This window comes from Arvicola amphibius, chromosome 6 (assembly GCF_903992535.2).
Source record: "Arvicola amphibius chromosome 6, mArvAmp1.2, whole genome shotgun sequence".
NCBI lineage: Eukaryota > Metazoa > Chordata > Mammalia > Rodentia > Cricetidae > Arvicola > Arvicola amphibius.
The window spans coordinates 34,440,308-34,457,109 of NC_052052.2; the positions used below are offsets into that span (position 1 = coordinate 34,440,308).

A 16,802-nucleotide genomic window follows, 5' to 3' on the forward strand; every position below is an offset into this window, starting at 1 on the left:
GAAAACTTTGAATAAATAAGATTTTGCCAGGTGCAGGAAGAGATTTCAAGTGAACTGAGCAATCAGGATAAAGCCAATGGAAAGTGTAGGACATAGCAGTATAGTTGAATGAGAGAAGATTATGAGGAAAAGGAAATGAGGCCAGAAGATACCTGAATTTTGGAGTTTTTTTTAGAATAATAAAAAAAAAATTAACTTCTTTAAACATTGGTAAGTCATTGGATGTATTTTAAAGGAAATTAATCATACAATCATATTGATTTTGGATAGCAACAATATGAAGGATGTGAAGAAAAGGGGGAAATGAGACTGGTATATCAGCTGCAAAATCATTGCACTTCTGGGTGCTAAGTCTTCATAGGTGACTTTCATTTATTTGCCCTTCCTACTCCCGAATATGGTTTTCTTCTGACTGGCTTGGCACTTACTGTGTATTCCAAGTTGATCTTGAATTCTTGTCTCCACATTACTGTCTATTTTGACATATATTTCAGTACAATTAATGTAGTTGATAAACCTAGACTGTGCACATGGAATCTGGTAAGAACAGTATAGATTCAGTGTTTGCTGTTTGAAATTACAAGGCTCAGGCTTTCATTTATTTCTTTTTTCCTTTTGTGTAGTCCTGGCTGTCCTGTAACTTGCTTTGTAGACCAGGCTAGCCTCAAACTCACAGTGATCTGCCTGCTTCTGCGTGTACCATTACCACCCAGCTCAGGCTTGTTTTGAACACTATTTCTGCATCACTCATTGCACTTGAGTAGGGTAGTTAGAAGTACTTAGAAAACTCTTAAGACTGCTAGATTAAGGGTTCAGGTATGAGGTTAGTGTGGTGGTTGAATGTTACTGAAAACTGAATTTACTCCACTTGCTTCAGTATCCTACTTGCACTTCTCATCAATACATTTAGCTCTTTCAGATTCTAAATGGATAAGGAAGTACCTGTCTTTGTGTCAAAATTTTTTGTTCACTTGACAAGATTGTATTTGTATTTTTTAATTCATTTAAAAACGTAAAATTACATCAATGTTTTCTGCCTTGTGTTTGAAGGTAAGCAGCTGCTCCCTTTGTCCAGCAGTGTACACAGCAGTGTGGGACAGGTAACTTGGCAGTCTACAGGAGAAGCGTCAAACCTGGTTCGAATGAGAAATCAATCCCTTGGACAGTCTGCACCTTCCCTTACTGCTGGTTTGGTAAGTATTTATTCAGTAAAGATTTGGGGTTCTTCTAGGAATGAATCCTTGGTCCTCATTTATCACATTGTTATGTGTTCTGTTTTCATTTTTAAGATTTTACTAACTTTTCCAAGTGAATAAGATTGAATTTTTATTAAATATATTCAGACCTCTTACTTTGTAACTTGTACTGATTATCAAGAAAATAATTATGATTATAACTTTTGGTTTTTGAAGATACTGTTTCTCTGTGTAACCCTGAGCTCTGCCTGTAGATCAGATTGGCCATAAACTCAGAGAAACCCTCCTGCCTCTGCCTCCTGAGTACTGGGTTTACAAGTGTGCGCTACCACCTCTGGGCTGATATGTGGCCTTTATGATTGGTATTTTCTTCCCATTTCTAATGGCTTTTAAATGTTATTCATATTGGATGTGTCAGTATTTTTATTTCTTAAATTCTTTTGTATAGATATATCATTTTGTGTATTATCATTTGCTGGATACTTGCTCTGCTTCTACCTTTTGGCAATTATGAATAATGTTGTTAGGAAGTTGATGTAATGATTTTTATGTGAACATTTGTTTTTATTTGCCTGAGAGAGAGAATGTGTGTTTGTGTTCCTATACATATAGGCATGGAATTACTGCTTATATGATAACTATATTTAATCATTTGAAGAATTTTGGTTTCTTTACATTCTTTACATTTTTGACTGCCATTTTGAATTTACTCATTCAGGTAAATGTTTTTGATATTTTGAATCTCATCTCTGTAATAACTAACAATGTTGATCATCTTTTATGTGTAATTGGACATTGTATATCTTTGAAGAAATGTCTCAATTCTTTGCCCATTTTAAAAACTGAGTACTTTTAATCACTTCATTTAATTTTTTACATGACTTGATTCTTGTTATAGTTGCTTCTCTGAATTTAAGAGTTTTGAATCCTGCTAATTGAAAATGGGGTAAAAATATTTCAGAAAATTTTAAGATGTTAAACTTGAATTTGCTGAGTACACTCCTCTCAACCCACTTGAGTGAAGTGATGAGCTGTTGCACACCCAGTTCTTATCTGACCATTTGTACTTTTTGCTTTGATTGTTTTATCTGTGCTTTATATTTTAGACATTTTTTGTTTTTATTTTACAGACATTACAGTAACAAGCAGTTACATAGCATTGATAGTACAATAGATATTATAAACCATCTAGAGCTTATTTAAAGTATATAGAGGAATGTGGTTGGGTTATATGTAAATATATAGTATTTAGAATTTTTTATTTTTAGATGTTTTTATTTTAGGTGTATAAATGTTTGCATGTATAGATATGTATATATATGGTACAACATGTGTGCCTGATATTACAGTGAAATCAGAAGAGGATTTTGGATCCCCTGGAACTGGAATTATAGATGGTTGTTGATCACTATGTTAGTTCTGGGAACTCAACCTAGGCTGTCCTCTAAAAGAGGCACAGGTGCTCTTAGCTTCTGAGCCATCTCTACAGCCCAATATGTGGCATTTTATAGAAGGAGTTTGAACAGTTTTCTGATTTTAATATCACTGATTTTGTAATCAGACCCAAGTAGATGCCTAAAGGGAAGAGTTAATTATTTTCTCCTAGCACTCTGCCTTTTATTTTCTCTGGTGCTTTTCTTTCCTTATTTACTTACCTACTATAACTTCAGGCTAGCTTTTTTTTATTCCAATGCTTAAAAATTTCCAGTTGGAAATTGTGTTTGGTGGCACCTTTGCTAGTTTGTGTGAACATCTTCCTGCTTTCCTATTGCATATTGAAATGTATTTCAATGTTCTTCCTGCTCTGGCTTTTATATATTTGAAAATATCTGAACGAGAATTTGTTAGTCATGTAGGCCCATATTTCTATATGGTATGGCAGCCAGGCTTTCAAGCTATAGTTCTCACCTGAGGTAGCCTTCCAGACAGGCTGTTGCTACCCTAACAAAGGTTCAGGATGTTGTTATGCCCCTTTGTAGTTTGAAGGATGCCTGAATAGAGATGCTAATTCAGGCCTATGTGACAGAGCTAGTATACAGAGCAGGAAAGACATAACTGTAGACATAAGTAGAAGTGGACGTGACTAAATTTACCTGGTTACCTAGGAAACAAAATGCTAATGAACTTTCTCCTCAGTTTATGTTTTGATATATAAGGCTGTTTGGAGAATAAACAAGAGGAATATTTTCAGGTTGTGAACTCAGGATCTCATGAGGGATCACTGAGAATCTCCCTCTTGATAAAGCCATGTGAGTTGTGTCTTTATTCCTGCACTTCCACCCTGGTCCAGAGAGATAACCCATGGTCCAGGTTGCCATTGGACCACGACATAATGGAGCCCAGTGTGGGGCTGATCTGCGAACCCCAAAAACACGTAAGAAGTGATCAGACGTATGGAGGAGAATGTGAGGAACCTGTGAGAGAAAATTGCACCACAGATGGATACATGAGTAGGAGCACTCAAAAACAGAGAATAAAATTTAAAAAAGTGTAGAGAAACAGGACAAAATTTAAATTGGGAGTAAAACTTTGTAAATAATGTTATATGTATCTGGGATAAAAAAAGAGTATTCAGTTATATATGTTGATATCTAAAGGAAGTTACATGGAGCAAAAACAAATACAGATATTTAGAGCCTATAAACTTGATAGTCGCAGAAATGCAACTTTTATCACTTGCTAAACCGCTAAAAAAAAAAAAAAGTGAAGGTAATATGGCTTTTGGCCCAAGAATAACCTAAGTTACTGCTGAGATTGAGGTGCCACGTGCAGGCGCAGTAGCCAGTTAAATCTAACCCATCTGTGGCTAGAAGGCAAGCAAGAGTAAGTTTAGAGAACAAATTTAACTCCACACAGTCAGTAGCTTAGAGTCAGCTAATAGAAAGGAGGGGATTCAGGATTCTCTTAATTTTATGATTACAAGTTAAAATAAAAAAGATAATTAAAAATTGGCGCAGCTACGCCCACCAGAGCTTGTGATGGCAGGCTGGGAGACAGAGGGAGCCTGTGTCCTAACCCCTGCCATGTGGCCTGGCTTTAATTAAAGCTAAAAGGCAGGTTTAAAAAGAGGTAGCCTCAAAAAACTACAGCTTCAGGACAATTAAAAATAAAAAATCAGGTTAAATATTCTTTTCCATTTCACAGTTTTGCTTCTTTGTAACATATCTGCTGTTTGTAGGTATGTGGATTCATATCCAAGGTGGATTGATATCAGTTCCTTTGATCTTCATATCCGTTTTTAATATATTTACAGTAATGTGGCTCTGTAGTGAAGTTTTAAAGTCAGAGATTGTGATGCATTCAGAAGTACTTGATTGTACAGAATTTTAAGATTGTTTAGGCTGTCTACTCTTTCCATATCTATTCTATATAGTTCTTGAGGTCCTAACTAGAGCATTAAGACACCAAAGGAAGATCAGGGGGATACAAATTGGAAAAGAAGAAGTCAAACTCTCACTGTTTGCTGATGATATGATAGTTTACATAAGCGATCCTAAAAATTCTATCAAGGAACGTCTACAACTCATAAACACTTTCAGCAATGTAGTAGGATACAAGATTAACTCAAAAAAAATCAGTAGCTCTCCTATACACAGATGATAAAAAGGCTGGGAAAGAAATCAGAATCAGAATCACAATAGCATAAAATATCTCGAGTAACTCTAACCAAACAAATGGAAGACTTGTATGAGAAGAACTGTAAATCTTTGAAGAAAGAAATTAAAGAAGACACCAGAAAGTGGAAAGATATCCCATGCTCTTAGGTAGGCAGAATTAACATAGTAAAAATGTCAATCTTACCAAAAGCAATCTACAGATTCAACACAATGCCCACCAAAATTCTTCAAAGACCTCAAAAGAACGGTAAACAACTTCATTTTGAAAAGCAAAAAACCCAGGATAGCCAAAACAATCCTGTACAATAAAAGAACTTCTAGAGGCATCACAATCCCTGACTTCAAACTTTACTACAGAGCTACAGTACTGAAAACAGCCTGGTATTGGCATAAGAACAGACAGGAGGACCAATGGAACTGAATAGAAGACCCGGATATCGATCCACACATCTTCAAACTCCTGATCTTTGATAAAGAAGCAAAAGATAGCAAATGGAAAAAAGAAAGCATATTTAACAAGTGGTGCTGGCATAACTGGATATCAACATGTAGAAGAATGAAAACAGACCCAGATTTATCACCATGCACAAAACTCAAGTCCAAATGGATCAAAGACCTCAACAAAAAGCCAGCCACACTGAACCTTGTAGAAGGAAAAGTGGGAAGTACTTGAACACATTGGCAAGGGAACCACTTCCTAAATATACCCCCAGCAGCACAGACACTGAGAGAAACAATTAATAAATGGGACCTCCTGAAACTGAAAAGCTTCTGTAAAGCAAAGGATATGGTCAACAAGACAAAACGACAGCCCACAGAATGGGAAAAGAACTTCACTAACCCCACATCAGACAGAGGTCTGATCTCCAAAATATACAAAGAACTCAAGAAATTGGACACCAAACGATCACATAATCCAATAAAAAAATGGAGTACAGACCTAAACAGAGAACTCTCAACAGAGGAATCTAAAACTGACTGAAAGTAAAGCAGCCCCACTGGCCAGCCTTACAGACCAGGCAGCAATAACACATATCTTTAAATCCAATAGCCAAACTAGTTGCCACAGTAATCAGGTGCATGCCTTTAATCTCCAAACTAGAGAAGATTATCAAACAGGAGGAGACAGATCTCAGACAGTCTCATTTGGAGATTCCTGGAGGTAGGATCACTGTTTTTTGAATGAGGTAGAGGTAAGACCGAGCGACTGGCTGCTTTGCTTTTCTGACCTTCATGTTGAACCCCAATCTCTCTCTGGGCTTTTATTAATTGAGCTGCAAGGTATTATATTTGTCTTTCTTCATCTGAGTTAACTTACTCAATATGGATTTTCCTAGATCTATCCATTTGTCTGCAGATTTCAAGTTGCCATTATTTATTTATTTATTTATTTATTTATTTATTTATTTATTTATTTATTTGTTTTATTTTTTTTAATTCTCATGGTTTATTTTTTTTCTTTCTCATGGTTTATTTTTTTTTATATTTAAAAATTTCCATCTCCTTCCCTCCTCCTCCCCCTCCCTCCGCTCCTCCTCCCCCTTCCCGCCCCTCCTTCTCCCCCTTCCCTCCCCTTCCCTCCACCCATACCTCCCCTCCCTCCCTCTCAAGGCCAAGGAGCCATCAGGGTTCCCCACTCTATGCTAAGTCCAAGGTCCTCCCAACTCCCCCCAGGTCCAGGAAGGTGATCGACCAAGCTGAGAAGGCTCCCACAGAGCCCGTCCATGCAGAAGAATCAGAGCCCAGCGCCAATGTCCTTTGCTTCTCAGTCAGCCCCCGCTGTTGGCCACATTCAGAGAGACGGGTTTGGTCGCATGATCCATCAGTCCCATTCCAACTGGAGTTGGTGATCTCCCTTTAGTTCTGTCCCGCCGTCTCCATGAGTGAACGCACCCCTCACGTTCCTGACTTTCTCCCTCATGTTCTCGCTCCTTCTGCTCCTCATCAGGACCTTGGGAGCTCAGTCCAGTGCTCCAATGTGGGGCTCAGTCACCTTCCCCATCTGTCGCCAGCTGGAGGTTCCCTCACGGTCCTGACTTTCTTTCTCATGTTCTCCCTCCTTCTGCTCCTCATCAGGACCTTGGGAGCTCAGTCCGGTGCTCCAATGTGGGGCTCTGTCATTTTCTTCATCTATCGTCAGGTGGAGGTTCTATGGTGATATGCAAGAAATTCATCAGTATGGTTATAGGAACTGGCCAGGGAGCCATTATTTTTTTACCACTGAGTAATACTTCATTGCGCAAATGTACCACATTTCCTTTATTCATTCTTTGGGTGAGGGGCATCTAGGTTGTTTCTGGTTGTTACAAATAATACTGCTAGCCGGGCGGTGGTGGCGCACGCCTTTAATCCCAGCACTCGGGAGGCAGAGGCAGGCGGATCTCTGTGAGTTCAAGGCCAGCCTGGTCTACAAGAGCTAGTTCCAGGACAGGCTCTAAAAAAAAAAAAAAAAAAAAAAAAAAGCTGCAGAGAAACCCTGTCTCGAAAAACCAAAAAAAAAAAAAAAAAAAAAAAAAACCCAAAAAAAAAAAAAACAAATAATACTGCTATGAACATAGTTGAGCACTGTTGATGTCATCCTTGTTTAGGCAGAAATGTTGATAATACTTCATGGGCTTAGCTTTTCTGACATTTCTAGGAGACAAATCTCACAGCAAACTTGTTTTTTCACAGTCTTTTTACCTGCTCTTAAGCAATAATGCTTGATCTTTAGATATAGGAGTTACATTGTAGATATAGTAGTTGGAGCTGGGTATCACACAGTCACTTGCCCTCTGTAGTTTTGATCAGTTCTAGTTTCTTTAATGGGCTCCTTCTGTTGTAGGGAGATGTCACTTACTGTGTTCTATAAAATCTTGATAAATGTTAAGATTTCAGTATTTTTTTTTAACTAGTAATCATTGTCATTCTGTTTTCTTTTTTCTTTCTTCCTTCCTTTTTTTAATTTTTTGAGAAAGGGTTTCTTGTGTAGGCCTAGCTGTCCTGGAACTTGGTCTGTAGACCAGCCTGGCCTCAAAATCAGAGAGATCTGCTTGGCTCTGCCTTCTGAGTGCTGGGATTAAAGGTGAGTAGCAGCACTACCTGACTAACCTAAATCTTCTTGTTTTTATTTTTGCCTTCTAATTCTCTTAGTTATTTTCTGCCTCCAATATTCTTGTGCTATCTGATAATTTTCTTATTTCACAGAATAAATTGCTATGATTTGGAAGCTTTGGCTCCTTTACTGTGAGATTAAAATTGTAGTTGTTTAAATATTCCTCCTCTGTCTCTGTTCATGCTCTGGATCTTATCTCTTCTACCCAACATTTATTTGTTTGGTTGTGAAGGTAGGAAAGAGTTCAGTGCAAGGGCTGGAGAGATGGCTTATTATTGTCTCTTCTTCCAGAGGACCTGAGTTCTGTTTCCACATCATGGTTTATAGCTGCCTGTAACTCCGGTTTTAGAGGATCCGTCAATGTCTTCTTAGCCTCTTCTATCACCAAGCATGCAGTGTTGTGATATTTCATTTGTATTTTAATAAATAAAGCTTGCCTGAAGATCAGAGAGTAAAACAACTCCACTGGTCAGCCTTATAGACTAGGCAGTGGTGACACATACCTTTAATCCTAGTAGCCACACTAGTTTGCCATAGAAATCGGGATGTAGTGGTGCATGTCTTTATTCCCAGCCCTAGAGAGGAATATAAGACAGAAGGAGACAGCTCTCAGACAGTCTCATTTTGAGGATTCCTGGAGGCAGTATTTGTTGTTTTGAACTGAGGTAGAGGTGAGAACCAGTGATTATTTTGCTTTTCTGACCTTCAGGTTGAACCCCAGCATCTGTCTCTTATTAATTAACGCCAGTATCTGGGTTCTTTTTAATCATGCTGCATTGCAAATAGAGCACATAGTACATTCAGGCAAAATACTCATACACATAAAATAATAAATTAATTAATAATTAAAATTCAGTGGAAGTTGTCTAGATGTTTCTTTTTTTTTTTTTTGGTTTTTCGAGACAGGGTTTCCCTGTAGTTTCTAGAGCCTGTCCTGGAACTAGCTCTTGTAGACCAGGCTGGCCTCGAACTCAGAGATCCGCCTGCCTCTGCCTCCCGAGTGCTGGGACTACAGGCGTGCGCCACCACCGCCCGGCTTAGATGTTTCTTTTTCCTCTTAGTTTTCCCATCTCATACTCACCGTTTCTGGACTTTGGCTCCTACTACCCATGAACCCTTTCCCTAAACTGCTATTAAAAAGATACCATCCTGAAAACTGTACATTCAGGGGTTCTTCTTTGGCAGTGGGCCTTTATGAAGCTTGTTTTACTGTTGACCTTTTTTTTTTTTTTTTTTTATAGCATTCAGTCTTGGGTTTCTTCTTCTCTAACAACTCATCTTTAGTTTTCTGCAGTTTAATCAGTAAATACTATAAATATATTTTAAATACAAATACTATGTTAATACTGAGTATTAGGAGGTTGCAAAGTTTAAAAAAACAAGTTTTAATAAAATGTTATTAAATAATTAATAAAAATAATCCAAATTGTAAAAGGAAATTTTGGGGAGAGTGTACATTCTGTCCGGTCAAGTACTCGAAAAGAAGCACCAATGAGATGACTCAGTAAATGGAGGTGCTTGCTGTCAAGCCTAACAATGATCTAAGTTTAATTCCTGGAACCTATATGGTAGAGTAGATAACCTATTCAGACAACTGCATGCATATCCCTCCTCCTCAAATAAACAAATGTTAATAAAAAAATTAAAAGGAGCTGGAGAGACTGCTTATTGGTTAAAAGTGCTTAACTGTTCCTGCTGATGAAGATTTGGATTTGGTTTCCATTACTCATATGGCAGCTCACAAACACTTGTAACTAATTACAGGGTATTTGACACTTCTGGTCCTTGTGGGTACCTGCATAAATGTGCACATAACTCATATAGGCATATAGTCTCAAAAAAGACTTTCCTTTTAAAAAATTGATATTTATCATTTCAATGGCCCTCTGTAGCTTTGGAGCCTGCCTGTCTTGGAATTTGCTCTGTAGACCAGACTGGCCTCTGCTTCCTGAGTGCTGGGGTTAAAGGTGTGTGCCACCACTGCCTGGCCTTGGGTAGAGTTTGAAGAGGGCTACTTCAGGGGAGATGCTGCTGGGGTGCCGAGGGCAGAGTCTGCATTGGGGCTTTAAGATGGAGATTCCAAACATCTGTTAATTAGTGTTTTTGATAGTGCTGAGTTGAAGTTGCTTTTTTGTTTGTTTGTTTTGTTTTTTAAATGAAAACAGGGTTTCATTATGTGGTCCAGGTTTGCTTCTAACTCTCTGTAGACTTGCCCTCCTCAAACACTGCCTTCTGAGAGCAGATGGGATTAAAAATTTGTGCCACCATTCCCAGTTGAAAGGTTTTCAATTCTGCACATGCTTTAAGTATAAAATCCTGTTGTAAGCGAACACTGGTATTTCTATAATATTAATTTCAGTAATCCGATGGCATTTTCCTTGGAAGTCTTTTTGCTGCTTTCCCAATTTAATGAACTGACTCCTCTTAACCGCTGTACACTTTGTTTTGTATTTGATACAGAATTTGTTTTTTGACCACTACTTATTTCTCTTTGCCTTTACTATGGATTTGAACTTTTCTCAAATATACTTAAAAGTTTGTTAGTAATTGGTCTTTATAGTCTTTTCCATCTCTATCCAGAGTTAGCATAGTAAATGATTCTTTAGTAAATGAAAAGGAGTTTTGAATCGTTGATCTGAACAGCTTACCAGAAATAGTTTAAAAATATTTTTACAAATTGGATTTGAATGAATTAGATATTATTCCTCCTTGATTTCTGTTCATATATGTTTTGGCTAATAAAGTTATTTTGATAGAGTCTATGGCTTTAAAAGTCTAGTTTTGCAGATAGTAATATACCATATTGCATATGTTATGCAAATCAACTTTCTCCTCATGTCTTGTTTGTCTTTCCCACAGATACAATCTAGTTGTTTAAAGCAGGAGATGGAAAAAGGAGATTGGATTTATTTAGCTTTTACAATGAACAGTTATACTGGTTGTGGTAACGGATTTAAATTTTTCTGATAAAGGAAAGAGATGCATCCTTTTTTTCTGTGCTATTTTCAGCAGTGAGGCTAACTCTTGTTCCTGTAGTCATTTTCTCAGAGGATCAGAAAAAGATCTTTTAAATAGAACTTCTTTTAAGCCCCAGGCTTGGTTGCAGCTGTTATAGCTATAGGAGGGGAGCTTTTCTTCCTTGTGGGATACATGCTGAATCTGCCCTATAGCTTGCTGTGTATTAGAGAATATAAAAGGCTGATTTAGGTGTCCTGTACATACCTTTCTTTCTCTGTCAAAATAGAAAATTTAGGTTAATTTCTTGAATCCATTGTGGGGTTAATAATTTTTGCAGTGTGTTTGAAGAACAGTGGTTGAAAATTAGGAGATAATATACTAATCGTGTATTGATTATGTAGTCCTACTTTCACAAATTTTCCTGTGATTTATTAGAAAAATTACCAACTTCAATTTTCCAGTGTTTACTAAGATTTTAACCATTCCTAAAATGCTAAAAATTTAAACATTTGTGAATATTTAAATGACAAAATCCCATCATAAGAGCTAACCTTTTTTGCTCTTGAAATCTTAAAAAACTGTGTTTTGATTCTTGAGTTAAGGAGTAGATATCCTTAAACTACTTTAAGTATGGCAGGCAATGACCAAAGAAAGAATTCTGAGCTTATTATAGCTTGGGTGAAGCTAAGCTTTTGCTTGCTGTGTCCTTTTAGACATCTGGAGGAATGGGGAGCATTTGCTGTGGCAGCACTGTCAGCGATGAATAGATGAATGAATTCATCCGTGCTCAGAACTCATAACACGTGTACTTTCTCCTCACAATGACATAAAAGAGCAGTGAGACCAACCTTAGCAATGATCCAGCTTCTCTGGGGGTGGAGAAAGGCTTCGGGACTGTCCAAAGGAAGATCTGCGTATCTAGCGATAAAGCAACAAAAGAGCCTGTGACAGTATCGCAAGAATCTGACATTTGCTTTGTCTATACAAAGGATGAAAGGAATTTTGCCGACTTAGCCAAAACAATAACTGGTTTTGTATGAGTTTGAGTCTGAAAACAAACAGCAGAATAACATGGGTTTTTTTTTTTGTTGTTGTTGTTTGTTTTTTTCCTGAAGAATTATTTTAAGAAATGGATGTGGATCGGTTTTATTTTCAGGAAGGAAGACGTGGCACGGATTTTATAAGCTTAGTAGCTGTAGGTGGAGACTTTTGTTTTGTTTGCCAAACCTCTTTAATGAGCAGTGAAGTCTGGAAAGCAAAGACGGGAATTTCTTTTTCTGGGGTCTTTGTTCTTTTCTTGGTTTTTAAGATAATTTCAAACAAAGGAAGCTATGTATGGAAAAGAAAAGCAAATGACAAGTATTTTCTCTGTTTTTGCTTTGATTTAATGAGAGCTTTCTGTATTTTTTAGTATTAACTGATAATTGCGTCATGATGCTGGCTGGGTTAGCAATGTGGTGGGTTACTGGGCATAACCTGCTGTGCTGAGTGGACTGTACCTCTTTACCCAGCAGTAATAAGGCACTAATTGTTGGTGTCTGGGGAGTGGCTTTTTTTTCTTTGTGTCTGATCTTTGATATGGATGATTCCAGTATTCTGAGAAGGAGAGGGTTACAGGTGAGTCAAAGAAAGCCTTAAAAAAATACTATTAGTGCCTTTTGAAGATGTATCAGATTGTTCAATTATATTCAGTGCATGGGGTAGGGGATGTCAGTAAATTCTTTATTCTGTCATATATACTTAAGATTAGAGAATTTTTGTTAAGACCTTGTTACTCTATTTACTTTTTGTTCGTTTTGTTTTGAAATGGGGTCTTGCTGTGTTGCTCAGGTTGGTCTTCCAACTTTGAGCTCAAGTGATCCTCTTTTCTCAAGCCTCCTGAATAGCTGGAATTACAGGGAGTATTATTATACCTTGCTTAGCTATTATTACTTTTGGTAGAAAAATGCTGCTTGGGCTTACTTGCATTGAATTAAATAATGAGTGAATCAATTAAATCAAACCTATGTAGGATACAAACCTAATTTTGAACATTAGATATGTAAACATTCTGCTTCTGATCATTATGCTTGTCTCTACCCCATGATGAAGTCATGTGTGTGTGTGTGTGTGTAACATTTGATTCTGTATAAAATATTAAGAACTTTTATAAATCTTTATTTTGCATATGTAATCAATTTATGTCTGCCTGTCTATTTCTATGTCTACCTGTTCTCTGTTTCCTCAGTTCCTAAATATTTGGAAAATATTTGAAAAGGCAAATAAGGTATCTAAGAATGAGAGGAAATACAGAGACTGGCAGACAACTTTGAATTTTAATGAATACCTTTAGGATTGAAGTAACTTGTCAAATTCTTTCAAATTTGGTGATGTTTATCATATGCTGTAAATCAGATCATTTTACCCTGTTCTTATTTGTAAAGAACAAAGCTCATCACTTATGTTTTTGAGAATTGACACAATGACGGTTCCAGTATAAATCATAGCTAGTTAACCAACTTATGATGATCTAGTTGTAAAAAACAATATTAGTTTGGCTTATTTGACATTTGTAAAGTCATCCCTCCACCCCCCCAAAAGCACATTAAGTCCTCTTAATTCCTGTGAATTTATTTTAGTTTGATTTCCTTAGTGTGTTCAGAAAGAATATGTGTAGGATAGGATTAATAAACTTAAATTTTCAGTTGAAACAAATGTTATTTTAGTTATGATTATACTTTTTTATTAAGAGAGAGAGGAAGTGTGTGTGTGTGTGTGTGTGTGTGTGTGTGTGTGTGTGTGTGCATGTGTGTTATTGTGCGGTGGTAGAAGCATCAGATCCCTCCGAACTGGAGTTATAGGCATTTATGAACCACCAGATGGAGTGCCAGGATCCAAATTCCAGTCCTCTGACGGACCAGTAAGTGTTCTTAACCACTGGTCCATCTTTCCAGCCTCATGATTGTGCCTTTTATTAATATTTTTGTATTGAAAACACTTAAAAGCCAAGAGGAACATCCACTGAGTTCTTCAGCAATTGTCCAGTTCAAAAATCATCGCGCAGTGCACCCCTGTGGGTTCCATTGTCTCCTACAGCAGTTAATTCGGTGATTTGTCAGTTGATGTCTCAGGACAATTTTGAAAACTTAATTTAAGAAGTATTTAGAAGACCGTCATAAGTAGTGGTCCATATGCAAGTGTAACTGCTAGTGAGGAATGATTGGTCCCACAAGCATGCCTGCTTGTGTTTCCTAATATTTATGTATTCTTTTTCGTTGCTGGGATTCACAAATAGAATCCTATTCCTCTGGTGGTGGATTTTAGGGTTGTTTGTTTGGCCTGTTGTATGTTAAATCAAGGCTCCTTTTTTTTCCCCCTCTACTGACTAAGGCATTCTCCAGGATCTGCTACTTTGTTTATTGAATCTCTTTCTTTTGATTCTATTTTTGTCTAATGACAAAAAAAAAGTACCAAGCTGTCAGATTACATAGCTGGAGGGTGGTTTGTTTTGTTTTTAATAGCTAAATAGATATTTTCTTTCTTTCCTTTCCTCCCCTCCCCTCCCCTCCCCCCCTCCCCTCCCCTCCCCTCTCCCCCTTCCCTCCCCTCCCCCCTCTTCCTCCCCTCCCCCCTCTTCCTCCCCTCCCCCTCCCTCCCTCCCTCCCTTCCTTCATACCTTAAGGTTATTTTCTAGAAGACTGCACTGATACATTTTGAAGCAGTGTTTGAAAAGCAGTAGTTTAGTTTGTTCAGTTATTCAAAGAAATAAAACTTTCAAAGCAAGATTTAGGTTTGTGTCCCTAAGCATACCAAAGGTAATTGTGAAACCACCTAAACGTTCTCTAGAAGATCAACCAAGGTACAAGCTGCTTTTATCCTATGACCTTTTACTACTGGGTTTCTTGGAGGAAGCAATATAGTAGATGTATTCCCAAGAGAAGGCTTTGTCTGATAATCAGTTGGCCATACTATATAGGCCAAGTACAAAGCTGCATTTGCTGAATGTATGAATAAGCACAACACTGAAGTAAAGAATATTATTTCTTACCATTGTTATTCAGTTTTAAAAGTTCAAGACAGTGTAAGTGAAAAATTGCATAAATACTGAGTAAAATAGAAAAAAATTCTAATAGATGCATTTAGGTAGCTGTTTGCTGGAAATGCCAAAGGAGTTAACTGAAAATTATTAAAATAAAAAGTTTAGGTTATGGTTAAATATATATAGCTCAGTTGGTAGAATACCTTTGAATCATGGATGTGGCCAAGCTTGAATCCAAGTACATATAAACTAGGCATGATTTCTCATGCCTGTAATCAGGAAGTGATGCCAGATGTCCAGGGTGTCTTAGCTATAGAGTGACTTTGAAATCAGTCTGGGATACATGACATCCTTTCTCAGAAAGAAAATGGGGAGTTTAGGACAGGCATGTTGACACAAGTCTGTAATGCCAACACTGGGGAGGTGGAGGCAGGAAGATCAAGAGTTTATGGCCAGTCTCATCGATGTAGTGAATTTGAGGCATGACTGGTTTCAAAATAAATAGCTGAGGAAAGTTACCACACATGAGGTCAAAATTAGTATTCTAATATACTAACAGTAGCAGTAGCCAGTTAGAAAAACACATAGAAGATATGTCATCATTACTAACAATAGAATTCCCCGATATAAAAAATGACCTTTACAAAGAATCATGCCCATTATAAGAAAACTATGAAATGTTATGAGACATAGAAGTAAAGATGTATTGTATATCATGGTAAAGATAGCAATATTGTAAAGATGCTGATTTGTAGAGTTGATGAGAATAACCTGATACTGTGGTGGCACACAAGCCTTTGATCCTTGCACTAGGTATTTATGTGAGTTTGAGGCCATCAAGGGCTACTTAGGGGACCAATGAAACAATTAAATAACTAAGTGATTCCCAACTTTTGGGAGAAAATTGCAATAACTTTAAAAAGATCATTTACATAGAATTGCACACCTTTAATCCCTTTCTTTTTGCAGTACAGAAACATCCTTGACTGTCCTGGAACTAGCTCTTGTAGACCAGGCTGGCCTGAAACTCACAGAGATTCGCTTGTCTTTGCTGAGATTAAAGGTGTGCACCACCACCGCCTGGCTGAAAGTCATGTTTTACCATAAGACTTGTATCTGCAGTGAGAGACATTTGACACTGGAATTTTGTGTGTGTATGTGAATTGAAGAAGGTGCTTTTATAGTGCCTGGTTTCCCAGTTCATTTTGTTGGAAGTAATTTTATTTGAACTCTGAAAGGTCAACTGACTAGTCACCATAAACCAAACACATTTTTCTATTAACTTTCAGCATCATTCTTCCACATCAGATATTTCCCCTTAAAGTCGTCTTTGCATAGAGATTCTAATGTCAGGTTCTAAATTGAGAGTTTTTATTGTGTAGTTAAAAAGTGATTTGTGTCCCCTCTTTTCCTCTTTTCTGCCTGTACTGCTTAGAAACCAGAGTTTTTAAAGTGCCATTGTTCAGAAGTAATTAATTCTTAAGGCATATTGGGAAGCATTATTGCAGCTAAAATTTACTTAGGATTTTTTATTTTTTGGTTTTCAAGATGGTAGAGTTCTCAGCACCATGTTCTATTTGCCCTAGAGGTACAAAGGGCCAGGAATCAGAGAAAAAGACTGGAGACAGAGGAGGGAGAAGGGAAAAGGAACAAGGAAGAGGGGGAGGGGATATTTACCCCAGAGGGACTTAGGGCTGCTCTGGAGAGAGGAGACAGATGTGGCCCATAGGCAAATAGCAGTTTATAAAGGAAAAGGGGGAAACTACATCTTAGAATGAGTTGGTTTTTTTGATTGGACATGTTAATTAGGATAGCTAAAAGAGGCTTTTGAATGCTGGACTTCAGTACTTTGATAGCTGGACCTTCATGGTTAGCTTTAGGAGGAGGAAGTGGTTAAATAGGGGAATAGACCTTGGTGG

General features: G+C 37.4%; 1 protein-coding gene across 3 annotated transcripts in view; it reads left to right on the top strand.

The window, feature by feature from the left end:
* Mast2 (microtubule associated serine/threonine kinase 2) overlaps positions 1-16,802 on the top strand; it is a 117,839-nt gene that overhangs the window by 23,690 nt on the left and 77,347 nt on the right. For all 3 annotated transcript variants that reach the window (XM_038332467.1, XM_038332469.1, XM_038332466.1), the window contains exon 3: positions 1,051-1,193. In XM_038332467.1, coding sequence (XP_038188395.1) covers positions 1,051-1,193 — 143 coding nt within the window. The remainder of the gene's footprint in view (positions 1-1,050; positions 1,194-16,802) is intronic.